Source organism: Thermobia domestica, unplaced genomic scaffold (assembly GCF_964235325.1).
Source record: "Thermobia domestica unplaced genomic scaffold, izTheDome1.hap1.1 HAP1_SCAFFOLD_187, whole genome shotgun sequence".
NCBI classification, from domain to species: domain Eukaryota; kingdom Metazoa; phylum Arthropoda; class Insecta; order Zygentoma; family Lepismatidae; genus Thermobia; species Thermobia domestica.
The window spans coordinates 277,690-305,216 of record NW_027655917.1 but is presented as its reverse complement, the minus strand read 5'-3'; the positions used below and the strand labels follow the sequence as shown (position 1 = coordinate 305,216).

Sequence of the window (27,527 nt, the reverse complement as noted above, 5' to 3'; positions counted from 1 at the left end):
ATAATACTACTAATTGTAAAAAAAGAATACCTGTGCCATACACAGTGTGTAGAAGTTTTTATACCCTTCAATATCCTTATAGAACATATTTAGTATTGTACACTACCAAGACTACTAATAAAATTAATGCCATTTTCATAATTACTACTGCCCCTACTACTACTACAAGCATTCTATAATACTACTACAGGAAATAAAAACAACAAAATAACAATTACTAGTACTATAAAAACTACTGCTACACTGGGCAATTGCTTTTAGAGAACTTGAGTTTTGAGGAGGGAAGAGATTATTAGTTTTGGGGGGGAGTGCGCCATCAGCTTTGGGGGGGATGGGCACCCCTGGTCTGATTTACGTATGTCCGGACTGTAGGTTGCATGAAATAACATTTCCCACCTGTATTTGCGAAGATTTCTGTCGCTGAGAATCACTGGACCCACCCTGAGCAAGTGCGGTCGGATTTTGTGAATTTCTTGCACTGTTTCAGCAGGAATTTACGAGGCCACCTATGAAACTGCATCGGTTTTCAAAAGGGATGAGAAACTACATTTCAGCAACTTTTCTTCAAAATTATATTTTATAATTTGTATTTAAAAATGTAATTTGTAGATGCCTCTGCTGTACACTTGTATATTTTTGATCATACATGTAGTACGCAGGAAGTTACTTACAGGTCCCTATAAACACAGTAAATTAAAAACGTTTGAAAGTATCTCCACTTTAGGCGATACTTATTCATTTGTTTTTTGTTCGTCCTGGTTGTGTTCTTGAATACTACTATTTCCGGAGAGATTATTAACATATAGAAAGAAATATAAATTTAGGAGCAGTTGATACAAAAGGCTTAATTCCGTTATGCACGGTATCGAAGCCCAAAATATCAATTTCTTTATTATTATTGAAGCGTGAAGTGAGAAGAAACAATAAAATATTATGTACTAAAAATACAATGTAGAGCGGAATATATTTAATTCGAATTTGAAACATTACTGCAAAATTCGAAATACCGAACATAAAATGAGTAAAACTAATGTCCATAAAAACATAATTTATATGCAGTAAACTTTAAGGAAGCATCTAAGTTAATCAATATGTACAAAGGAAATCACACTTAAGAATAGTACCAAATATAATCTATATATATATATATATATATATATATATATATATATATATAATTAATAACCTTAATCATCATTTATTTTGGTTTTCGTTGTTTTATACACGATGAACAAAATCTTTAGTTTCTTTCATTATATGAAATACATCATTAATAACATTTCGTTGACATTCAACAATTGTTCTAAATTTTTAACGATTTCCGAATTTTCAGATAACCTTGGCACATGTTTTTTCTCTCTGCTGTATCATCTATTTCGACTCCTTTCCATCTTCCTTATAAGCATCATATCAATTCGGTTCTTCTGTCATTCTTAACTACAGCTTCTTCCGGATAACTGGAAACGAGCTGAAACTACGTTCTCTTTGTAATCCGTCCAACACTTAAAAAAATATTCATGTGTTGTATGTATTACTTGGAATTATAAAGACAGGAGCTCAAAAGTAGGATTTATTTGTGATTTTTATAATTGATGCATTGTAATTTTTAAGGGGAATAAACGTTTGTTTGAATTATCCAATTCGATTTAGAATTGACTAGATTCCGCTGTATATCACCTTATTATTGAATTATGTGCTAATGAAATTTTAAAAACGTACCAGGTGTATGCTTATACTATTACCTCTATCTAGGCTGTCTATATCTATAGATTCTATAATACAATATAGGAGTACAGAACTCATTAATTCTTCGTAACTGAGGCCGTAGAAATGTGAAATTTTGACATCACATATATTTGTGACAGAGGCTAGTCATCAGATTCAACGACGTAATGCTGGAATTTTTGAGAGAATATATGTCAGATCGCATTCAAAAATATAAAATATACCGACCAAAGTATACCCTTGTTCTTTCGTAAATTTAAGATAATTATTAGCTGGATTATAAAACATTTGGTGGATATAAGCCTTGTTGTGTCCCTGATCAGAATGGATTTTTCAAAACACGAATGCTAAGGGAAGTAAAGAGGGGTTTTAAACTTTCTGTCATGATTTGAATATTCTCACAATCTTTGTAGTCAGAGATATCACATTTAGCACATAAATTGTTAATTTAAAATATTCCAGTGCTTTCGAAACTTTTAGATCTTCAGAAATTGTCTAATGTGAATGTTCGCTTAATTAGAGGTGTGAAATGTGGTATATAAATTCTAAATTAGAAATAAGGAAATACGTGTTTCGGTATTTTGGAAAATTATGCTCTTAAAATTAGAAAATGGATGACATGTTCCAATTCGTTATTAAGAAAATCCCGAACATAAGGATTTGCATGAGCTGCATGTGTAAAATTCTAAACATACATTCTTATTTAAAAATAATGGAATACATGTTTCAGGGTTCTCCAAAACTTCCCCTAGACCTGAGGACTCACCATATCCATGATTAGATCCTAAATCTAATGCACTTATACCCCAAAGTAATTATTAATTATTTTTATTCCTCAACGATAAATATTATTAGTACTTGGTCCTTTCGTACTAAAGTACTATTTCAAAGTAAGGGATAGAAACCGATCTGGCTCACGCCGATCTGAACTCAGATCATGTAAGATTTCAAAGGTCGAACAGACCTATACAATAAGCTTCTGTACCTAGATAAAATCTTAATCCAACATCGAGGTCGCAATCTCTTTTGTCGATATGAACTCTCAAAAAAAAAAAAAAAAAAAAATACGCTGTTATCCCTGAGGTAACTTAGTCAATAATAATTAATAAAGGATCATAAAAATACTGGAAAGTAATCATCTCAGAAGGAGTTTATTTATCTTTTCGTCGCCCCAACGCAATAATTAAATAGCAAATATATTCATTATAATCACAAAAATTACTACTCAAATATAAAGATCTACAGGGTCCCTTCAAATCTATAGGGTACAGATCCCTGTTTATATTTATACAGTTCTAAATGTGAGGATTTGCTTAAGTTGGAAGTGTGAAACTCAGTCCAGAAGCCCTTACTTAAATGTTTCGGAATATGCCTTTAATTATGTTCGAAAATTGTATTCCTAAAAGGGATCATATTGAACTTTTCCTTTTTTAATTAAAAATTCACTTAAGTCGAAAGTGTAAAATTTGGTACATTAACTCTTCATTAAAATTGAGGAAACGAATGTTTCAGGAAACAAAATTGTTTTCCATAATTGTGGTCCTAAAGCAGAAAGGAGGAAATTTAAATAATACTCAAATTTCTCTATTTACAAAGTGACCAGTGTGGTGATTTCCTTCGATTCACATTCGAGGAGTTTGTGGTTCGATTCTAGGCCATTTGAGTTTGTGGTGTGCAAAATCGCGTCCATCAATTTCCTCGAGACCTCTCGTTTCCTTGTGCATTCTCATTCCATCAGTTATTTCCTGTCACTTTCGTTAATCTTTTTGTCTCCTATAATCTAATTGCCATAATCATATGACTTAAAACTAGAAATTTCCTTTAAGTAGAATACAATTAGAATGAAACAAAGGGAAATGTTCAACGATCACTATCTGAGTTCCCCAATTTTGCGTTAGCGTCGCATAATTCCATCCCTCGTGGAATATAGTGGAATGAAGTACTGTACATAGTGGATACATATAAATTGAATGACGGAAATGAATTTAGTAAAACAACCTAATTGTGAAAGTATCTGGCCGAGGAGAAGAGGTCTGTCCATTTCCCAAATAGGCAGATTGCATCAGTGATTGTTCCCGATATTGCATATGACACTTCAGTTCTCATATGAGGTAAATAGAACTGAGATTTTAACTCCTATCTAGTTTCAACCGTCTATTCACAGATCATGGTCTGGACTCGAAAGATTGTAGTCATACTGTAGGATTCAGTATCTTACAATCTTGGGACGTCTTCTGGTACCAAAATGAGGATGTTAACTCACCTTAAAACGTGCCACGGTCAACACTAGAGTTAAACTCCAACTCGCTAGGTCAATATCATTATTCTCATTACCCTACCGAGCATTGTTTAAAATTTGAAATTTCAGATCTTGTATCTCGCCACTTATTACTAATATTTTGAAAAATAAGAAGCCCAAACAATCGAAACCTCAATTCCTCTTCATGCAGAGTACCGTCATCGTCGGAAAGTGCTGCGGTGACACGGAATGAGTTCTGGCTCCAAAGTTTTGAGTTTTTCTTGAACACAGGTGAACTCCTGACAATACACAGTAGAATTGATGCTCTGACCAGCTGGTAGAGTTCCAGATGCACGATGCCGCGAGAAGTCCACCAAACACACAGGACCTTCTTCTGGTGCAATACTGATTTCAGCTGTTTTGGAACCGGTTCATGGGATGCTAACCAATGTTGAAGCGCCGTGAGAATCAACTTCTCATCATGTGTCAACACTCTGTTCAGAAATGGCTCCTTCCTCAGACGAGGAAGCAAAGAAACACAGGTGTCAGCTCACGTTGTCCTCTGGGATGAATCAAATCATCTGGGACCCATCGACCCAACTTGTAGTGCTTCTCAAGTTGATGGAGGAGCTACTGAATGGTTTCTTCACTCACAATGAATTGTACTCCCAGTTCCTCACATGTCTGGCCACTGTTCGCCTCAATTACTGCCTAAAGATATTCATTTTGTACATGTGTTGGTTTTCCGGCACGTGGTGAGTCTTCGAGTGTTATGGAACCACCGCTGCACAGTCACGACACCGTCACCAAAGATCTGACATATCTTTTGCCCCGCTGTAGTGGAGTTTGACCCAGCTTGAACTCATAGAGCATATAGCCCTCATGACGCTCTGCGGAGGTTCCATGTTCACTCTGTCTTTACGGAAGATAACGGTGTAACTGAACTGCCACAACCAAGTAGTATGTTGGATATACCCACACCAACAACTGACCTTCGCCTTATCTCCATTTGCATTCAACTCAGTGTAGAAGGGCCAATAGAACACAGACCTCCATAAAAAGCGATAGAACTTTCTTAGGTATCTTTATACTTGACCACTTTAACGCCACGCTGATCTTGCGGTGTAGGCATGCCTACAGGTTAGTTAGGGGCGTAGCGTTAGTTCTCCTCATGTGCACCTCGATGTTGTGTTGCGGCGACCACACACACACAATTTTCATTTATTACTTTTAAAATTAAGTAAAATTCATGCCAAAATAAAACTTTGAGTTAAGTATCCACTGATTCACCATATAGAAAATAAAAATCTGACTTGAGCACAATCGAAGCTCAATCTACTGAAGAGAACGTGGAAAACAGGAGAAAGAAAACTGTCGTGATTCCTGTAGTCCGATATCTTGTAATTAAAGAAGTGGTGATGATGAGAAAAGTGAATCTAAAACGGGTAATATTAACGGCCTCTGCTCGTTATCTATAAAGTAAATTATCAACAATAAAGCCGGGTAAGTTAAGGACATTCATTGGCACTGCTTTAGTCGAAACGGTAAAAAGAAGCAAACTGAGAACCTACCTAAATTGGATAGATAATTAGTTGTTCCTGTATCAGTAGAAGCTCAATGCCTACTGAATATCAGTCAAGGAGGGGTTTCATGTTAAGATCTCTCTAGAACCCATTGAAGAGGAAATTAAACTTACACTAGTACACCACAATATCGTAGAAGTAGCTCGAATTGCAAGTAACAAATCCAGTGAATTTCTAGTTCAATTAATAGCTCTGAGTCAAAAACCCCTCTCACATATTGTTTCTGGGACCTTCGAAAAATCCTTGTCTTCGTAACTGTGGTCTGAAGCAAACTACACTGCATCATCACTCAAAATGTATACGAGGGTAATTTCACTAGTAATATACATTAATTTTCGTGTCTTACACTTTTATTGTTTAGAGAGGATGTCTTACAGGTGCCAATCTCTCTGCTTGGCAATGTCGGAATTCTAACGTCCGGGTAGCTTTTGTGTTCCTTCGACGACGCCACCTTTGTGCAGCTGTCAAGTTTTTCGGGTAACGACTGCAGAAAATTTTCCAGACATGGAAATCTTCGTTTAGGCATAGGCCTACGTTGTTTCAACTTGGGAATAAGTTGTAGTCTGATAGACTTATGACAAACTGTAGGTACAGGGGGTAATATTTCCCAACCATATTTGCGAAACTTTCTATGTATAGCATTAGCAGTGTGTGGGCGAGCGTTGTCGTGAAGAATGAGTGGACTCGCCCTGAGCAATTACAGACGCGTTTTGGGCGTTTTGTGCATTTTCAGCGGAAATTCATAATACGCTGCTAGATTGCACATTGAGATGTAAGTCTACATCTCACTACCCTCGGTGCTCAAAAGGGCTGGTAACTCCAAACCAACAACTTTTCTTCAAAATTATATTTTATTATTTCTATTAATTGGGAATTGTTGTTGGGAGTTCTAACAAAGATAGGGTTGGAATGGAAAGATAGAAGACTCATAAGAAACTTATACATGAACCAGCAAGTAAGTGTTAGGATAGGGGAAGAACTGACGGAAGAGAGTGCAATTGGAAGGGGAGTTCGACAAGGATGCTGCCTCTCGCCAACACTATTTAATGTCTATCTAGAAGAGATAGTGAAAAAGAGCCTACATGATGATGATGGCATTTCGGTAGGAGGTAGAATGATTAGATGTATAAGATTTGCAGACGATATGGCCCTTGTTGCAGAATCTGAAAAGAAAATCAATAAAATGTTAGAAAAAATGAGAAGGGGCTTTGAAGAATATGGGATGAAAATAAATGTTAGAAAGACAAAAGCCATGGTGATTGGAACAAAGGGGTATGTGTCAAATATAAAAGTAGGAGGGGAGAAAATAGAACAAGTGAATAGTTTTCGATACCTGGGTAGTGTTCTTAGTAATGACATGAAATGCGAACGTGAAATAAAAGCAAGGATAGGAATGGCGAAAGAAGCCTTTAAAAGAAAGAAAAGTCTGTTTTGTGGGACCTTGAACAAAGAGTTGAGAAAAAAACTTATAAAATGCTTCGTGTGGAGTGTTGTGCTGTATGGGGCGGAAACGTAGACATTGCGTAAGGGTAACGAAAATCGACTGGAAGCCTTCGAAATGTGGGTGTGGAGAAGAATGGAAAGAGTTAGTTGGGTCGAGCGGAAAACGAATGAGAGAGTGTTAGAAATGGTGGGTGAGAAAAGAACACTTTTAGATATTATTAGGAAGAGGAAGAGAAACTGGTTGGGACATTGCCTAAGAAGAGATTGTATCATGAGGGACGTCCTAGAGGGTATGGTGGCGGGAAAGAGAGGGAGGGGGCGAAGGAGACTACAATTATTGGATGATATTAAAAAAAGAAAGATCATACGCGAAGACGAAAAGTTTAGCGGAGGACCGTGGAGCATGGAAGCTTCTCAGCTGCGGCAAGTGACCTGCCAATAAAGGCAGAATACCTATGATGATGATGATGATTAAAAATGTAACTCATAGTTGTCTCTGATGTACATCTGTTATTTATGATCGTACACATATTACACAAGAAGTCACTTCCAAATCTCCCTGCAAATAAGAAAGTAAAAATTCTAAGAGCAACGACACGTCATGTAGTATTTATTGATTTGTTTTTCTTTCGTCTCTGTGTTCCGATCATGTAGAGAGAAATACGTACAGTTCTAGGTACAGTTGTTACTAAATGACACACGATCAAATGCTATATTATTAATTGCTTTATTACTAAAGAAACGTAGTAAAAAAAAAAGTAAAATATGACAAACGTTCAATGTGATAATTATAAAATTTCACACGAGTAGTATTAAATGGACTGTGCTCTTTTACTATAAACAAAATTATCAAGTATACAGCCAGACAAGTGAACTACGAAATGGCATTACGTTAGTGGAAACGGTAAAAGAGATGAAAACTGCGCACTACTTAAATTGGATACCTGTGGAGTGATTCCCATGTCAGTAAAACCTCAACGCGTACTTAATGTCAGTCGAGAAGAGATTTCATGTTGGAATCTCTCTTGAACGCCACTGTAGAGGAAATTAAACTTACACTAGCAGACGACCATGTCGTAGAAGTGGCTCGGATTAAAAATAAGAAGTCATGTGAACTGCTAGTCTAACTGACAGTGAGACCTCTGAACAGTGTTGAATTCAGACATTTTCACCCGGGGGGGGAATGTCAACTCCTCGGGGGAGGGTTGTTTTTCTGTATTTTTGCAAGAAAGCAGCATATTTAACAATTCCATTCACACCCACATCTTACCTAATATTGAGACTAATTGCTGATAAATATTCAATGTGAGATTATAATTTTTTTTAAAAAAAATCGTTTAATTTTATCTAAAAAATTAAAGATTGGCAAAAATATTTTGCACTAAATTTTAACTGCTATTTACAGTAGCTATTTTTGTTATTATTTCCTATATTCAGTAGTTACTGTTTGTTACTAATGTAGAAGTTTTTAAAAAGATTTAAATTAACTCAAATATTTTTTGTCCTAAAACAAACATACACAGGAATATCTTAACAAAAAGTTATCATTCTTTCTCACACTACTGATTCTAAACCAAGCATATTAGCCTTGGTTTCTTTACTGCATACACATCAATAGTTTAGTTTATGAAATCTTGAGTAGGATTAGTGCTGTGTCGTGGAAAATCAGCGCTTGGCGCGACAGTATACGAAGGCACCCCCGTATATATGAGTGAAGTCGACAGACCAGCCGCGAAAGGTGAGAAAATTTTAAAAAGTAAACCCTGCTTTTCCTTGATTTTGAGCACTTTTCATTACTTTCTTTCCTTTCATTTTATATATGTACACATATGTTTCATTCCCCTGTTTTTCTTTCCTTTTTTTCTTTTCTTTTTCCCTTCCGAATTTGGCGCCCCTTACTTCGGCGCTAGGGGCCGTCGCCCCGCTTGCCCTCCCCCATGGCACGGCACTGAGAAGGATCTTCATCACCTTCAATGGCAATCTTTCACTTATATACTACTGTCATATTGATAAATTCAATATAAATCTCTTACCCAGGAGGGATAACTGTTCCTCCCTGATCCCTCTAAATGACACCCTCTGAATCTCACCCTTTAATTGAATTATTTTTAGTTAAAGAAAGGTGTGTTTACTTTAACAATCGTAAAACACATTAACGTCTGTTACTTCCGATGCGAGAAATGGGATTTAGGTGCTCTATTTCAAATAATGCAAGAACTGTACATTTTCAAGAACTGAAGTCTGCTGACATCAGAGATCATATGGAATGATCAAAAGATCTTCCCTATCTTTCCTTTCCTATCTCAATCTGTGCTACTGCTACCTACTAATATATAATATAGGGCGAGAGTATAGTACCTACTGAAATACAAACCTTTCTTCAACAGTTAACAATTTCATGTTCTGCCAAACTCGGTCATAGCGTTAAGAACTACAAGTTTTATTGACTATTTGGTATTCCATCTTAGATGTTACATGTTTAATATTTATATAGAATGGGTCTGCGTCATTTATATGTATATTGAGAGATCGGATTTCGTCTGGACGTGCACGGAAAGAAAGCAAATAATTGGGTGAAGTAATTTCTACATTTTGTGACTGAATTTTTTAGTGTTCCTCCAGGGGGAATGAATTTTCTTCGGGGGAGAGATTCCCCCACGGGCTACTCCCTGTATTCAACCCTGCCTCTGAACGAAAAATCCCAGTAACATATTATTTCCGGGCCTTCTAAAATTCCTTCTGTTTATGTTCGTGAAGCTAACGCCACTGCATTATCAATCACAGTACAAGTTGATGTCAAATTGAGCCAGCATATTCGACGTCGTATATGTTGACGACCTTACTCTCTTATAGAAGAAGCTAAAATCTTCAGTGGTTCGGAAACTATCTTCGATTTCACTGAAATCGAGTATGGTGGAGGATCAAGTTAATAATGAGTGGACGTTCATCGGTCACGAGGAAAGGTTCATCTCAAACTTAATCTTCCCAACTTTTGGCGCTTCTACAATGAAATCTTGACCACGGCTTCAGATTCTCTTGAGAAATTGAAACAACTGGTATCATACCACTCACCAACTATTATCTCGTTGGAGGAAACTCATTTTCACTTCACATAATCATCGAATTTATTTCGTTACAGAATTCAAAGGCGTGATAAGGCAACGCCACTCATAGTCGCAACGCTTGCAGCGCAGCCATTGCTGTACTGTCTGACTTATTTTCGCTTTACTAACTAACATAAATCCCCGTTTACAAGCAGTAGCGGTGAGAGCTTTCTTCTTTAACCCGATCACAACCTGTTCATTTTATATTTCTCGTGCTAAGTCTTTTCGACAACATATTTGGTTCAACTTTACAATCAACTTGAGCCACCTGTGTTGATTGTCAGTGACCTACAGGGTGTCCAATATACAATGCCACCTGGAGTTTGGGATAGTAGAACTATTGAATCTGAAGTGATTGCGTATACGAAAATGAAGCCTTGTTTATGCATATATTTGTAAACCAGGAAGCAAAGATCCAAGTACACTAGGAACAACACAGTGTTGCCAGATGTAACCGAAGGTGTAAATCTTTTCTTTCTTTTCTTTTTTTTTTTTTTTTTTTTTTTTACAAAACATGTAAATTAATTTATAACGCATACGTATGGATGTTCTATCCTTAATTTTCAGTTTGTTTAGTTGGAGTAGCTTGGAAACTGTGGGACAGAAAAAAATTTCATTTCCAGCCATAACTAATCCAATGAGGCCTCTGTAACAGGAAACTAGGAAAATCGTAGTTTTCATAAATTAACACTGTGAATTGGCAACTCTGCTCATGTTTCAGTGCATCAAAAGGTGTGTTAAGAATCTGTCTACATTGTGCAATTTCTGAAAAGAATGAAAAACAAACTTTGAAATTATCCTGATAAAATTTTTAGGTACATGCACCCGGCAACACTGCTATTTATTTCTATGGAGCTATTTAAAGCAAGAGGTATACAAGAACAATTCTCGAACTATTCAAGACCTGGAAACGAACATTCGCAATACTATTGAGAACATTAACATTTCTAATCTTCGAAAAGTTGCTGCCAACCTGGTGAAACGTGTGAACCAGTGTCTGCACAGACCAGAGGTCTGCACGGTCTGCACGGTCTAGAGGTCTGCACGGACCAGAATTTTTAACCCGGGCCCGGCCCGGCCCGGCCCATGAATTCACAATGTGAGGACCGACCCGAGTCCGAAATATTTTACAGCATTTAGGCCCGAGTCCGGCCCGAGCTTACATGATAAATCCAATGATCCCGAAATAAACCCGAGAAACTTAATAATTAACGCAAATTTGTATTTTTATTCACAGCAATTAGAGGTTTACTTTTGCAGTTGTTATTTAAAAGTTATCCAGAAAGAACGGTGCAGAATATGTCGTTATATAATATATTTACAAAGTTATTCCCGAAAAGGCCCCAGAAATATGGTTGTACATTTAAAAGTTTACGGCCTGAGTCCGGCCCGGGCCCTAACTGATATATGCTTTGTAGGCCCGAACCCATGCAGACCTCTACACTACGCAGTGCAGTAGTTTCACAGGAAATAAATATAAATTTGCGATTATTATTATCATTATTATTATTATTATTATTATTATTATTATTATTATTATTATTATTATTATTATTATTACTGAGAATTTTAGAATTCAATGCTACACCTGAATTAAAAAATAGGTGGCACCCAACGAGCAGCAAGGTGGCGGGTCCGGAAGTTGATTGATTGGTAAAGGAAGAAAAATAGGGAATGTCGACAACTTGAGGGGAGGGGGGGAGTATGCATGGGGAGCGTCAGGAAAATAACAAAACAAACGAGAAATTAATTATGTATACGAATTTTTATTGCTTTTGTAATCTGGCAATCAGCGGCGTCATAATAGGGGGGCCTCTCTGAGTTTGAGATTTTCATACCTTTTAATTAACATACTTAGGGGAGGAGGAGGGGATAGATATATAAAAATGATCAAAAATGACCGATATTAGTGTCGAATTCATAGTTTTGGGGTCCCTAAACCGATTGGTGACAGTTTCGGTGCCCTTCATATCCAAAATGAAACGTACTCTCACTGTGTGAAGAACGGGCATTCCGCTAGTAGAATAGTAATAAAACCAATGAAAAAGTTGACAATCTTATATCAGGGTGTCTCCCCGATCCCAAGAAAAATTTTAAATGCTGCTGCTTGGTACTATAAAATAATGAAGAAGATGACTCGTATCCCCTTACAACATCCCTTCAACCAGCAACACCACACTAACACAATAAAATAGGAACTAGAAAATAAATGCAATTAACTCATCACATTGGTGGAACATACACATCACTTTCCGAGGGCGCCGATCCCGGAGGCCCGAGCGAGCCCGGGCCCCCCAAAGCTCATGTCGGCCCCCCTATTGTAATTATAAGTATAAATATTTGGCATAATTTGCAGGGGTGCCCACAAGGGGAGGCTATGAAATATTTGGGGGGGGGGGGTAAAAATCTGTATAAATATGTTTGAGGGAGTGTAAAAATGAATCGAAAAAAAGATTTTTTCATGGAAGCACACCTACGGGTAGACAATTGGGGGGGGGGTGAGCACCACTGTAATTTGAGTGCAATTTCTCTTAAAATCTTCATATATATACCTTCTGCATCTGAATGGGCCCTCCAAATTTACAGAGAAATCTACGCCATTGTCACTTTCTTTTAATATAAATCTAGTAGTTTGTGAACATTTCTATATTCTAATCAAACATACGGCAAAATATACATACATAAAAGTTTTAAAAGTTGAAAAGACTTGATTTTTATTTATTTATTTATACTTTTTTATAATTAAGTTACTGTACAACAGAAAAAGATGGATATATTAAAGCTGCTGATCATCTATTTCATTTAACTAGTTAAAGAAAATTTAGCTACCAAGAAACTGTAAACCAGTTTCCCTTAATTCTTTCCTAAACATAGAAAACTGGAAAAAATGGAAAGAAAAGTATGTTTATGTTTATCAGAGGGTGCTCTCATAAATTGATGAATATCTCCTGAATGGACGGGAATGTATACAATTAATCCAAAAAAGTGATAACTGAAAAAAAAGTCTAATATAGCTCATCTGACAGTTATCCCTAATAAATGATAATATAACGTACAAATCCTCACTAATGAGGATAACTCTCCTTCCCGGATTTTGAATACCCAATCAGGATTCTCATTATACTCTACAATAAAATAGGGGCGGGTCCAGGGGGCGATCGTCCCCCCCCCCCAGAAGAGGGAAATTTCTTATTTCATACAAAACCCATCCGAGAGTTCTTAAAAGTAGCTCTAAGTAGCAGTATTACGATCTACCGCCCCCCCCAGAAGTCCTTCCTGGATCCCCTGCAATAAAATACTAGAAACTCGTAAAAAAATACGTTTGTTATTTAACCAACGTAACGAAAAGATACTACTAACTAATATTGAAAAATTAAACTTTGCGAGAGTCAAAATAAACCACCAAAAATTAATTCTAATAAAAAAATCAATAAGTGCAGAATTTCGGGACTGAGTGGAAAATGAAATCAGAGTTTTCGTTGAATAACGCTGTATTATTATTATTATTATTATTATTATTATTATTATTATTATTATTATTATTATTATTATTATCTAGGGAATTTACGATTTAAATTTCTGGGCTTTCAGCATGGCTATTTAGCTCGTACGTTTGAGGGATGACGTCCTCTCGGCGTACACATTATCGGGCGAAAGGGAAGGAAGGAAGCGGTCTGGAACCTATAAGTTAGGTATCACCACGACATTTGTCTGGCGTGAATGACGAAAACCCAAGAAAACCTCGTTGAGGATGGCTGGCCTTAAAAAGTGTTTTGCGCTTTTTCGACTGTGTCCCCACCGGGAATCGAATCCGAGACCGCTCGTAACGAAGGCGAGAACGTTAGCGACTATATTACGCAGAACCACTTATTATTTATTTATTTATTTATTTCCATCTTTTCCCATTGATGTGATGCCAATGTTTCTGACTAGTCATTTCCATAAAGCCCTATCCTGGTATTCTTCCCCTGTTGTACCTCTCTCCCTAAAGCATTCTTAACCATATCCAGCCACTCTTCCTTCTTGGTCTCTCTCTGCCTCTTCCCATCCACTTCCATTGCCATCACTCTTCTGACCACACAGTCTCTGTCCTCTTCTGACCACACAGTCTCTGTCCTCTTCTGACCACACAGTTTCTCTACTCTACTTCCTTGGATATTCTTAAATATCTCCATAACCTGGGTTGTTCCCCTTACTTTCTCATTCCTCACTCTGTTTCTTCTTATCCCACATATTCAGCTCAGCATTCTCATTTCGGTAATATTCAATCTCTCTTTTCTTTTCCTGTGCTTTCTTTGTTGGTCATGTTTCTGCAACGTATACTATTGGTGACCTAAGCACTGTTTTGTAAATCATCACTTTTAGTCTTCATCGTGATTTTGAGGTCACAAAATGACACATATTTTCTTCCAATTTCGCTATCCTTTCTTGCTTTTTGTGTGCTATTTCCACGACCAAATCTCCATTCTTGATAACAAATAAGACTAAGTATTTTTTTTTAAAAAAAAAAAGAAAAATCATTTCATTTAGTCATTCTTGTAGCCTGAATATACCATTTCTTCTTCCTTGATCTAAAGACATCCCGTTTTCTTTCTACTAATTTTTAGGTGTCTATCTTCCAAAGACTTCCTCTATCTCTCTACTTTTATTTCAACTTCTTTTCTATTCATAGTACAGAGTACATTCTCGTCGGCAAACATCACACATCAGGGTTTCCATTTGTCACACCTTGAATTATACCTGTAGTATCCATGACAACATTGAGAAGATAAGGGCTTAAAGCTAATCCCTGGTGTAATCCAATGGATCCCACACTATTTCTTACTTGAGTTGAAGTTTCTGTGGGCACATTTTGGATTATGGTTACATTAGATATAATTCGGTTATTTTATAAATTCGGTTATTTTTATGATTATTTTTTTTAAATCATTTCCTTCTGCATCTAAAAAAATGTTACATTAACCTTGTTTTCAGAGACACCAATTGGAAATCATTGTTCTCTGCATCTTTTGTATTACACTTAATCGTTCTTCCTCGTATCCCTAAAAATCTGAACACTGTTACACTGAACAATTGCTTTTTCTTAAACATATAATGATTATTGTATGTAGGGGTGACACCCATTCCGATTGTGTAGAAAATGTTCCGCGTCCCAACGTCACCCCTGTGAGAGCTTTAAATGCATCAAATTTCGTACTTATTGATGAAGTTTGTAAGTATAATAATAATAATAATAATAATAATAATAATAATAATAATAATAATAATGGAAATAGTTTCCACATTATTATACAGAACCTTTTAAATAATAGTAAACCTCATAACAGGTAGCAGTGCGCCTGGCAACAGAAATTCTAAACTTGCTTTGTAGTTGGTGAAGATCGACTTTCTCAAGACAGCAACAAGTAACCAGAAACATACATTTAAACGTGAGCAGCAGCAGCAGCAGTAGACTTAGAAATGGCAACAGCTGAAGTAATAATAGAAATAAATGGTACTATTCTTACAACAAAAATTATATTACAGTTTGGGATTGTTAACTATTTCTATTTTTTTTTTTATTTTTATTTTTCAGGTATTTAGGTCTATACATTGACTACATACTATTCAAATTGGCATATTTTTATTATTTCTTTCACGGAAACAGAAATTTATAAGTACTTTTCGCTCACAATCTGTCTATCTCAAAATTTTGGTCCTTTATTTGAATTATCTTTTATTTTTAAAAAGAAAGTTGAAAGGGGACAGACATAGGCTAGTAATGTCCGTTAGGATAAGGGAGATGATGGTTAATTCGGATGAATGATGATGAAAGAATTAGTGAAATGAGATGAGGGAGGAAACGGGAGTATCCCGAGAAAACTCACGAACACGATGTTGTCCACTACAAAATTATATCGGCAGGGATCGAACCAGGGACCCCACGTACCAGGATAGAGGTAAGTGATCTTTCCACTGAGCCACCGCGTCCCCCCCCCCACTAGAAGTCAATCGATGAAACTTATCCGATCTTAATTAAACTTGCATTGAATTAGTACTTAGTTTAGTAGGTATGTTAAACATTATGGGGTGCAAGTCTGTCTGTTTCCGAGATACTAGCCATCAAAGTTGAGGTTTGAAATTGCTCAAATTTTCACACATTAAAAAACACCCCTCCTCACTTGCGATAAAACACAGAAATACATAAAGCAAACGTGTTATTGTTTGTTAATTTGAGAAATAAGCTTTAATGCGGTTGATAAGCTTTGTTCTCAATATAATAATGGTCTCTTTAAAGAATTAATTAAGGATAATTTTTTTCCACAATATGTGAACTGACGAGGCCAAATATTTGATACATAAACCAATTCACCACAATTCAGAGTATCCATGACTCTGTAATTGAAAAAATAAATGATTTTCCCCGAAACAGGGGTAAAAGTGAGTCTCAAAAAGTAGGGGAATGGATGATGTCAACGCCGTTCTCCGTGCCTATTTTTGCCCATTGTAATTTTTGGGAAGTGGAGGGATATCATAGATATTTCTTTAAAGTGGGGGAACGTCATCCTCCTATGTTCTCCAGCACTTTTCCCCCTGCCTTGAAGTATAAGCTTTTCTTTAAATCTGAGCTTCCTTGTTACTTCAGTGAAAGTGAACCGAATTCGATTTCCGATTGTAGCTGACGTGCTTTGGATCACACATTGAGATGTAGATTTAAGTATCACATATATATATATCCTCGGTGCTCAAAAGGAATGATAAACTCGAAAGCAATAAGTACAAAAACTCTTAATAATTATATTTGATCATTCCTATTCGAAACTATAAGTTATAGATGGCTCTGTTATACATTTGCATATTTATGGCCTCACTTGTATTATGCAGTAAGTTACTTACAGATCTCTTTGCAAAACGGAAATGTAAACATTTTAAAAGCAATGCCGCGTTCTGTAGTATTTATTGATGTATTTTTCATTCGTCCAATTTGTGTTCTTGAATACTATTATTCCTAGAAAACTTGTCAACACTTAGAAGAAAAAACAGCTTTAGACAAAATTCTTACTAATTTTGACCCTTTTTTTTTTGTATGCACTTGAATAATTACGTTAAATTTAGTTATATTAAATGTTAAACGTACATACATGTAGCTAGGAAATATAAATCGAGGAAACTATAATTAAATAAGAGCAATAATGTGTGTAGGAAACTACTAAATAAGTGAAAAGAGCAACAAGAATATATGAAGGTTAAGAACCACAAGGAAAAATACAAGCAACAACAGATTCTAATAACAAAAACAATACAGAAAATCTAAATGTCACAAACCAAACTTCTTCTTGCAGAAAAAAGTAGATAACATAATTTATAGTAGGAAAATCTCGTCTAGCTCTTTACTTGGTGATATGATTCCTAATATTGAGGGTACTTCTTTCTACTGACATGCTTATTCTTTGAATTAGGAAGGTGCTTGCTCTATCATCACCGGATGAATGAGATATGCGTTGTAACCATTTCCTCTCTCCACCCCCACAACCCACCCAAGACAAAATTGAATAAATCCAAACATGTATTGGAAAGCAGGCTGTAAGGCCAGAGAGACAAAACAGCCACACATCTGAATGAGTTATTTAACTTCCCGAAAATCTAATTTGGTTTCTGGCCAAAATACATACATAAATTCTATATACTATTGAGGTTATACTGCTGGTTTTTAGAAATATTAAAAAAAAGTCAATGATTAACAATTGTACATATAATCTTTAATTATCAAAAATATTCAACAAGAAACTAAACGCAATTTAGTTTTGTCAACTCTAAGTTGTGGATATGTAATATTTTTAGTTTTGTTCAAAATTACCTTAACCACGAGGACACAATAGTCCTTCTTCTTTTTGTTACAAAAAATGGCGTCAGCCAAAAGATAAAAAAAATGACAAATAATTATAATTATTATGTATGAAAAATATATGAACTAATACTCGGAATATTCACATAAATATATGTATATATTTTAAACTTATCTGCAATACGTATATTACTGGCAAGACTCGATTATACTGTCACAAAACTATAAATAATTGATGAGCTATAAAAAATGAAGTTAACTCACCAGGCAATTACGTCAACTGAAGCATCCGAGAATTTGTACATGGCGAGCCAGCAAACTCCCAACATGCTCCAGTAGATAACAAGTGAAAAATTAAATTCGTAAAAACAAAACTACAATACCGTAGTAAAAATAATAACCAAAGCAAGGGAACAATAAAATAATAATAATAATAATAATAATAATAATAATAATAATAATAATAATAATAATAATAATAATAAATAATAATAATAATAATATTTTATAAATGACTAGATTCTGAATACATTACATATCACCCTCCTCCGTCTGAAAAAGTTCAGGTGATCAGGCTGAACTTTTTCAGGCCCAGAATGATACCAACCTTATTCAGAAAATAGATCATTGAAATATATAAACCATAAATACATATATATATAATATATAATAAATGAAACAACTACCAAATATATACAAAGGAAATAAGTATTACATATAGATAATTTTGACGTTTTTGTGGCCACAAAAAACAAATTATGAAGTGCAATTAACACAACAAAACCAGCGAAACATATTTATATGTAAATATTATATATCTAGTAGTCATGCCAGACCTTCTTAAACCTTAAGGATCATTAACATGCATCCGAGGTAAGTAGCGTTTTAATAACGATACATGATAAGGAAACTTCCTATTTTGAGATTCATTGAATAACAAAGCTGTATTTTTACTCAAAAACGAGTCAATAACCACGGGCCCAACCCATAAGGGCGACAAGGATTTATTAATCGCATCTTTCTTAGACGACAGAATATGAGAGCGATACAGCACTTTATCCCCTTCTGAAAATGTTACTGGAGTTACTCGTTTATTATAAATACGTCTTCGTTCATTCCATACTTTTTCCATATTGTGAAATACCTTAGACCAAATATCCTTGGCATCTTGAGCTACAATATCGTTATCAGAAATATCCCACCTAGCCATTAAGGGATCAATGGGTTCTCTTCCCATATACAAACGAAACAGGCTATATTTAAGTTCTGAATGAACTGCCGCATTAATGCCAAATTGTAATTCTTTCAAATAACTCGACCACTTGTCTTGTTTGTCATGAAAATAACTTCTGATAGCCGTTTTCAAAACCTGCACGTACCGTTCCACGGCGTTTCCCCCAGGAAAATAGGGTGAATTGCGTATATGCTTAATACCTAAGCCATGCAGGAAAGACCTGAAGGTATAACTTGTGAAATAAGAAGCCCTGTCCGTAGTGAGAGAAAAGGCGAAACCAAATTTACAAAAAATGTTATATAATTCGCGTGTAATAATAGTGCTATTGGCCTTCCGCAATGGAACTAAATGCAAAAAACGTGTACAGTTATCAAGTACCAATAACACATAAGAATAGCCAGAACTAGTGGGGAGAGGACCAGCTAAATCGGCAAATAGATGCCCATTAGGAATCTTATTATATTTAGATATTAATTCCCCTTGTGGTTTGGCTAGTCTAGGTTTCGAAATTTGGCAAGTATGGCAAGTGGTTACAAAAGACTTGATATCAGTCATCATATTAGGCCAAGTGAAAAGCCTACGAATTTTACATAAAGTTTTAAAATAACCAATATGATTGCCCGTTAGCTGAAATTCGTGATAGTAACTCATGATCATATTTCTCAAACCCAAAGGTAACAATATTTTATACTGAACATTACGAGCTTTAGTTCGCTGGTAAAGAATACCATTTTCTATTCTATAATCACCCAACTTATTTCCATTATTAGCCACTTGTTGATATATGTCTTTCGTATCAGATTCAGTTTTTTGATAATTCCTAATATCGCCATAGGCTAGAGGCAAATCTCGCAAACTACATATAAAATTCTTAGCATAAACATCTTCATCCAGTGGTTCATCTAACACATCATACAAATTGGTGTCATATATACGGGTGAGAAAATCCGGTATTAAATTCTGTCCCGAGGTAATATGTTCAATTTTAAAATTGAACTCAAAAAGTCTTTGAATTATGTTACCATAACGAGATACTTTCTTAGGATTGCGTAACATATGTACCAAACTCATATTGTCAGTAAGGATAGTAAATTCATTTACCAAGAACTGCTGAAATCTAATAACCGCATTAAAAATACTAAGCAGTTCCAGTTCAAAAATTGTACGATTAGCGTCAGCCTCCTTTAAACGTTTAGAGTAGAAAGCAATAGGGAGCATTGAACCATCAGTTGTCTTTTGTGAGATTGTCGCAGCCAGGCATTTTAGAGATGCATCTGCCTGAAGATAAAATCTCTTATTAAAGTCAGGAACCTTTAGTATTATATTTTCTTCAAAGGCTTCCTTTATTCTTTTAAAGGCATCGACCTGCCTAGGCCCCCACTCAAATTTTTTCTTAGGAGATTTTAACTCCGTAATAGGAGACATTATTTCCGCATAATTAGGACAATGTTTCGCATAATACCCCAGAGCTCCCAATAATTTCTGAACCCCTCTTCTACAACGGGGGGGGGTGGCAATCGACGGATCGCCTCAATACGCTCAGGGAGTAATGAAACATTACCATCAGAAAACAAGAAACCCAAATACTGAATAGAAGTTTGAAACAGCTTACACTTTTGAGGCGAGACCGTGATCCCTCTAGAACGCAATCTAGAAAATACCTCAAGCAACAAATTCTTGTGAGATTCTACATCAGAAGAAGTTAGGACAATATCGTCAATATAGAAATCAACAGTAGAATTGAGGCTGGATAGATGGCCGAGTCAGCAAAAAATTATCTTGTTTTCCTAGAAATCGATGTCATTTCCTGGAATTGGGAGGCAAGTTTCGACAAGCCTTTAGTTGCTATGTTCATAGCCTTTTACGGGTAGTACAGAAGCGCGTGGGAAAATTTGGGTTTATTTGAATCCCCGTTACCCCCTACTCCTCTTTAGTTGCTATGTACATAGCCTTTTACGGTTACCACAGAAGCCCGTGGGAAAATGTTGGTTTGCTGTTGCTATGCTCATAGTCTTGGACGCCTGCTAGATGTAGAAAACAAGATAAAACATGAATTTTCGTGTTCTTGTCGTTTATTGGTTAATAATTTGAATCCCCAAACCCCTCACCCCTCCTGCGAAGAGCGTAAGCGGAACGTATGTGTTTGTGTAGATCATTCTGTTAGCAGCTGTTGCAAAGGAAGAAACGTCAAAAATTTAAAGATGTCATCGTCAATGAGTTTATTAGATAAGCTTAATAAGCCATCAATGGTACCCTTTACAAAAATGCGAGATTTGGAGATTGGAGTACCATTTCGTATTGTAAACTGTGAGATAATTACAACGGTATATGGTAGGAAGGCCTGTGTGACATTTGAAGGAGGTGAAAAAGTGATTTTACCTGGACGTTGTACTGAAAAATTGGAAGCAGATAATGGTGCATTATTAACGTATTTACAAAGTGGGAATGTCTGTTTAATATATAAAGGAATGAAGATTAATGTATCTGGACGTAACATGCACGATCTTGAATTTACTGAACTGGTTTACTCATCGTAAGTGTATGATACCATGTACAAACAAGATGAAACATGAATTTTCCTCTTCGCCCCTCCTCTTCGTGCATGCGCAGTCATCTGTATGCATAGTGTCGTTATTCTGTGCTGACCAGCGACTGGAGTAACATGTCTTTGAGTGCTTGTGCGTCAACTATGGATACCAAGAAAGAGTACTTGTTAAATGTTGAATATGGACTTAATTCAATGAAAACCAAATTAATTTGTATCGGACTGGATAGTGATACATTTGAACCAGTGATTCGTGTTGGCAAAGGACTTGTGTTTGGAGTGGAGTTAAATTTGGCAGAGTGGGAGAAACTTGTACATTTAACCCCATTTGTTACGGACTATTTAAATTCTCAAGTGGAAATTACATTTATAAAATCTCTTGGTCGAAAAAACGAACTGGTGGTACGAAAACTAATGGGTGAAAAATTAGTGATGTTAGAGAAGAAAGGAACACTTCATGCTCCTCGAAACACTGTGTACTTATCTTCAAGTGATTGGCTTTATTTCTTGGAAATATTACCGTGTATTGAACATGCTGTGAAAAACAGTAAAGTTTGTAGTGTTGTGCTACGTGAATATTTTGACTTGTGTACAGATACTATTCGTAATCATGTACAATTACAGTGTCTTACATGCAGAGGACTTGCCGGAATCCATACCTGTGTAGATGAACAGAGTATTATTAATGGTATGAACATCAGTTTTCCAAGTGTCTCTCTTGATAAGAACAGTGATGTGAACATTGATGGTGAACGATTAAAATTGGAAACGAAAGTATTTTGCAAACAAAAACTTATAGATTCAATAATGGCTGATTTATTTGATAGTGTATCGACACAGCCATGGTGGGGGGAAACCGAAACTCATCCTTCGGAGGGTATCAATGAAGTGAACGACTCTTCATAAAGAAGGAGAAATTGATTTGTTTTTTTCATGTATGCTAAAGAACGTAATATTAAATGTAATAAAAATATATATAGTGAAAAGTGAAATGTTTTATTTGTGTCTGTGTTTTGTGTTCGTTTCATACACCTCAATATGATAGGATTTTAAAGTTTTTTATAAGAAAAAAATCCTAACATATTTTTTTCCTCGTATATTATAAGTGATACGTATAATAATAATAATAATGAATTCAAATTCTTGAAATGAATGTTAAAATAAAAATTAGTATTTGAAATTATTATTATTATACAACATTGTCTTAAGTATGATAGGACTTTTTTTTTAATTTTTAAAAAAGGAATTAAAATAATTAATATTAAAATTTTAAAAAAACAAAAGTCCTATCATAATAATAATAATATTGAATTCACATACTTGACTTAATTTACGAAAGAATAACTGATTAAGTATTTGAATTCATTATTATTATTATGTAGCTATATGATTACATCATTGAATTAAAAATCAGTTTTAGAATCTTTTTTTTAAATTCTTTAATTCAATGACTTAAAAATATGTTTTATGATATGTGTATTTAATTACATAACTGATCATAAAACATATTTATTTATTAGGAAACGGAGAAAATAAGAAATAAAACATTTGTTTTCAAAGAAAAAAAATAATACAAAGTGTTTATTGTTGATGAAACTATTTACACAATTAAAACGACGGTAAGTATAGTACATTTTAAAAAGAACGTTAGATTTTGTTTCCATTGTTCACGTGTTGATAACTTCACAACTGCCATATACTGTTCACTGATGATACTACTGCTGTTGATGTTGATGATGAAACGTAGATAGAAGTCAATCTTTACATTGAAGATGATGTCCATACACACGATGCCGATCTTTTACTCTCTGAAATGAAAAAAATTGAAAAACAAACTTAAAATTTATTTTATCTATAATCATGAACATATAATAATACATACAAACACATTATAATAAAGAAGAGGAAGAAGAAATGGCTACCTGCAATAATATGAAAAGAAAGTAATCAAAACAAACGAAGAAGAAGAATGAAGACATGATTACCTGTAAAAGTAAATACAGCAAACGACGATCATTTTTTTCTGGAGCTGATGAGAAAGTGTAATGAAATTCATTTAAGGACTTTCCTTTAGCTTTGAAGCATAGGAAAAGATATGAATAATGTCCACATAGGGATGATTTCACACTTTGAATTTGTTTATTATTAAATGTATAAGAAGTGGAATTTCTACGTAGAAATTGAATATGTTGCATTACATATGGAGGAAATCCAAATGTATCGAAGTAGTGGGCACGGCCATCAGTATGAATATATACGGAAATCCAGTGTGTGCCAAGTTTGTTCGAGGGATCTGTATTTATGATGATAGCTGCAGGTAGTGGAACATGTGCTGGTAATTCATTGGCTGCATATACGCCAACGAAATGATTGTGAAATAAAGAATTTGTTTGCAAAGCATTCAATAAATCTAGTGTAGAGGACATCATGTATAAAAATGCAGACATGTACATATATGATATGATATTTAAATAACGTACCTTTAAAAATCCATGATGATGTTCCTCTGATGATCCACTTCTAAGAGAGATTGGAATTCTCCATACACAATGCAGGAGATAGGTGCTGGTAGAGGCTTCGTAAAATGAACTTCCAGACGAACACACCCATGACGTATAAGATTCCAATGCTGCACAGCGCTGGCTTCTCCATCTTGAGTAATGTCGAAAACAAAGATAGTGTATCCTTGAGGAAAGTCAAGGCGAGGAATATTGTTGCCATGATTGGAAAAGTGAATGCCTGATCCACAGAATAAGGTATGATATGAGGAAACATAGAGGTTGTTTTCGAAAATTGGTTGTAATGGTTTTGAAGGTACAGGTTTTCCATCAATGTATAGAGAGAAGAAATTGATGTCAAAATGTTTGAAATGAAATGGATTTGAAGTTATTGTTCCTGTATAGGCATCATTTTGTGTGAACGCCACAATCACACGAGTTGGTAATACTCCCATAAATAAATTATCAATTGTTTTTGATTGAAGATCCTTTGGAATGACGAACGACTTCATTTGCACTCTTGTGAGAGGATATTTGGCTGTTGTTGATTGTAGAAGCTTGTTATGTGCTAGTTTTATTGTAGGACTAACATTAATCTTTTTAATATGTAAAGCAGCGTCTAAAATGTTCACTTTAGCCTCAACAGACGCATCACTAGCGATGAGACAAAAGTTTGGCTTTGCAGGAATTAACTTGAGACGTAATTCTACTCCTTGGATTAAAAATTTATCTTGATTAAAAATATCACAATGAAGATGTCCAAGCATGTCGAATTTTGCACTTTTTTTTGTTAATTCATAACGTTGTTGAAATCCTTTATTACCACTAGATGTTGCATCCATATGTCCAGCAGTATCTTGAAACCAGAATGCACATTGAAGATGAGTATTTTTAGCAGAATCATCATAATTTAACAGTTTTTCAATGTATGATCGATATGGATGATTATGAGATGGAAATGAAATCAGTTTGTTATTTAAATACACTTCCACTTCACTGAACATAGAATTTAAAAAGTCATTAATAGGAGCCACAGCTTTATCACTTTCACCAAATGCTGATCCATCAGGCTTAACGATTTGAGCTTCGATGTAAATAAGAGTATGTGGTAGATCTATGTATTCATCACTTGTTCCTGGGATGACAAACTCTATAGGAGCATTATCAGCTAGTGAACTGATTGGTTTGTATGTAACGACATGATTATCCAATATACTGGTTTGCGTTGGTTTTGTAGAAAAAATATCTAGTTCACTTTTTACACACTCGCAGGATTGATGATGTAAGAAAGCCATAATGGTGATGATTTAATCAAAGATATCGTGTGATAACTTCCTCTTCTTATAAGACTGATTTTTCTTTGTTTTCTGTGTACGTTTCCTCTTGCCCTTCTTCTTCTTGCGCTTGATGATGTGTAATGGTGAAGGGTTAAAGATGGAATGATGTGTAATTCTTCTTTTCCTTCGTTGATATCCAGATCCTAGCATAGATTTCAGTTTATTTTTTGCTTTGTCTTGCAAGACGGATCTCGCTTCACCCATTCGTTGATGAAAGGATTCGTTAATAGGTTGATTGTCGATGATGACATCAGTAATAACGTTTGCTCCAGATTTTAATAATTCCTTTCCTACTGTTTTAGCTCCTTGTTTTACTAGTGGCATGACAGAACGAAATAATCCTCCAAGGAAACTTCCAATACCATGTCCAACTTGATAAGGGGAGCCAACATAAACGTTTCCAGTTCCAGAAAGAGCTTGTTTTTGATAATATTGTAAATATGGATTATTCATATTTGTCGATGTTGACGCACTGGTCGAAAATGTAGTTTAACGCATACAGTTCCGAAAGTGAATGCCAGTGGAGAGCCTGTACTATCTCTTATATCTATTTTGATGTGTTCAAAATGCATCTTCTCTATAGGCACATAATGTGGAGGATTAAAAATTTCTATAACACTACTTCCAAATGTATGATTCACAGGATTCATATTTATGATACGTAATAATGGTGCTACTGTATCTCCAACAAATACAGATTGAATTATATCACAATACACATACATTGTAGATGGAAGTCCTAAACGTAAATTTGGAATGCTTTGGCCTTGTTGCATATTCTTTAAATCAACGCTTGGATCAAACCCCAACATCGCACTAACACTTGGTGATAATGCAACGTCTACATCTATGTCTTTATGAAGACGTCGTATAAAACAGGTATTACTCTCACGAGTATAAGAAATATGTAAATTTGTGAATCTGTTGTACGTATTTATTATCTTTATCAATTCTGATATGTCAGTGTAATAACGTACAGGAATAGTTATAAATTTCCATTCATCACTTTTTGCAGGTTTGTAAAAAATTTTATTATTTTCGTCATTAATATTTAATATTGAATGAGGATAATGAATTTCAACAATAGCCACTTCCCACTTTTCATGGAATTCCATTCTTTGATGAAGTTTCGTAGTGTATGATGTTAAGGTGTTGTCAGGAAAATATTCCATAGAACTATTACTGGGAAGCGTAACGTAAAAATCTCCATCAGGTTCCATTGTACTTCTCGATCTTCTTTACGGATGATGCAGGTATCCAGGAATCGAAAGAAGAAGGATATCCTTTCCAATGAACAAGATATTCTTTTCTGCTGCCTTTTCTTCTTGTACGTATGATTTTATCTATGTAAAATGTCTTTGATAACGTCACAGGTTGTAATTCCTCTCTGTAAAATAATCCATCCAGTGGTTCCTTGTTTAAATCTTCAATTTCATAAACAGGTGGATCTCTCGGTATTATCTTCTTCACTTTAAATATTTCCCAAGTCCAATTTTGCATATATCCTTTATCAAATGTACGTTTAGTTTTACTAATTCGTACTGTATCACCAATCTTAAGATGTTTTGAGAAATTTGGATTCTTCTTCTTCTTCTTCTTCTTTATTTTATTATCATATTGATTATGCCATACTTGTAATAGGTTATTTTGAGAAACATTTGCAGGTGACATCTTTATGCTTGAATGATAACCTTCATTGTATGATTTCACAAGAAGAGGTAATACATTTAAATAATTATACGTTTGATACTTTGTAAAATACTTCCACATTTTTTCTTTTAGAGTTCTGTTAAAACGTTCTACAATACTAGCTTTTATATCAGGATTTTTAGTTGTAATATGTTTTATTTTGTTGTCCTCTAAGTACTTCTGTATTGTTTTATTAGTAAACTCACTTCCTTTATCTGTTCGAAATTTAATTGGTTTTCTGTCTTTGAACACAAGCTTCAATGCTTTTAAGACATCATTTGTACTTTTAGATTTTAATGGCACAG

General features: G+C 35.0%; 1 protein-coding gene across 1 annotated transcript; it reads right to left on the bottom strand.

The window, feature by feature from the left end:
• Positions 1-23,288: 23,288 nt before the first annotated feature.
• On the bottom strand, positions 23,289-24,976 carry LOC145676513 (uncharacterized protein F54H12.2-like). Its single transcript, XM_081747335.1, has 2 exons — positions 24,179-24,976; positions 23,289-23,506 (listed from the first exon to the last, which is right to left on the bottom strand). The coding sequence occupies exon 1, from the start codon at positions 24,961-24,963 to the stop codon at positions 24,181-24,183; it is 783 nt and encodes a 260-aa protein (XP_081603461.1). The 5' UTR covers positions 24,964-24,976; the 3' UTR covers positions 23,289-23,506; positions 24,179-24,180.
• Between the last annotated feature and the right edge of the window lie 2,551 nt (positions 24,977-27,527).

Excerpts from the sequence above, each read along its gene's own strand:
- LOC145676513 (XM_081747335.1), bottom strand. The coding sequence starts at position 24,963 with ATGCTTGGACATCTTCATTGTGATATTTTTAATCAAGATAAATTTTTA.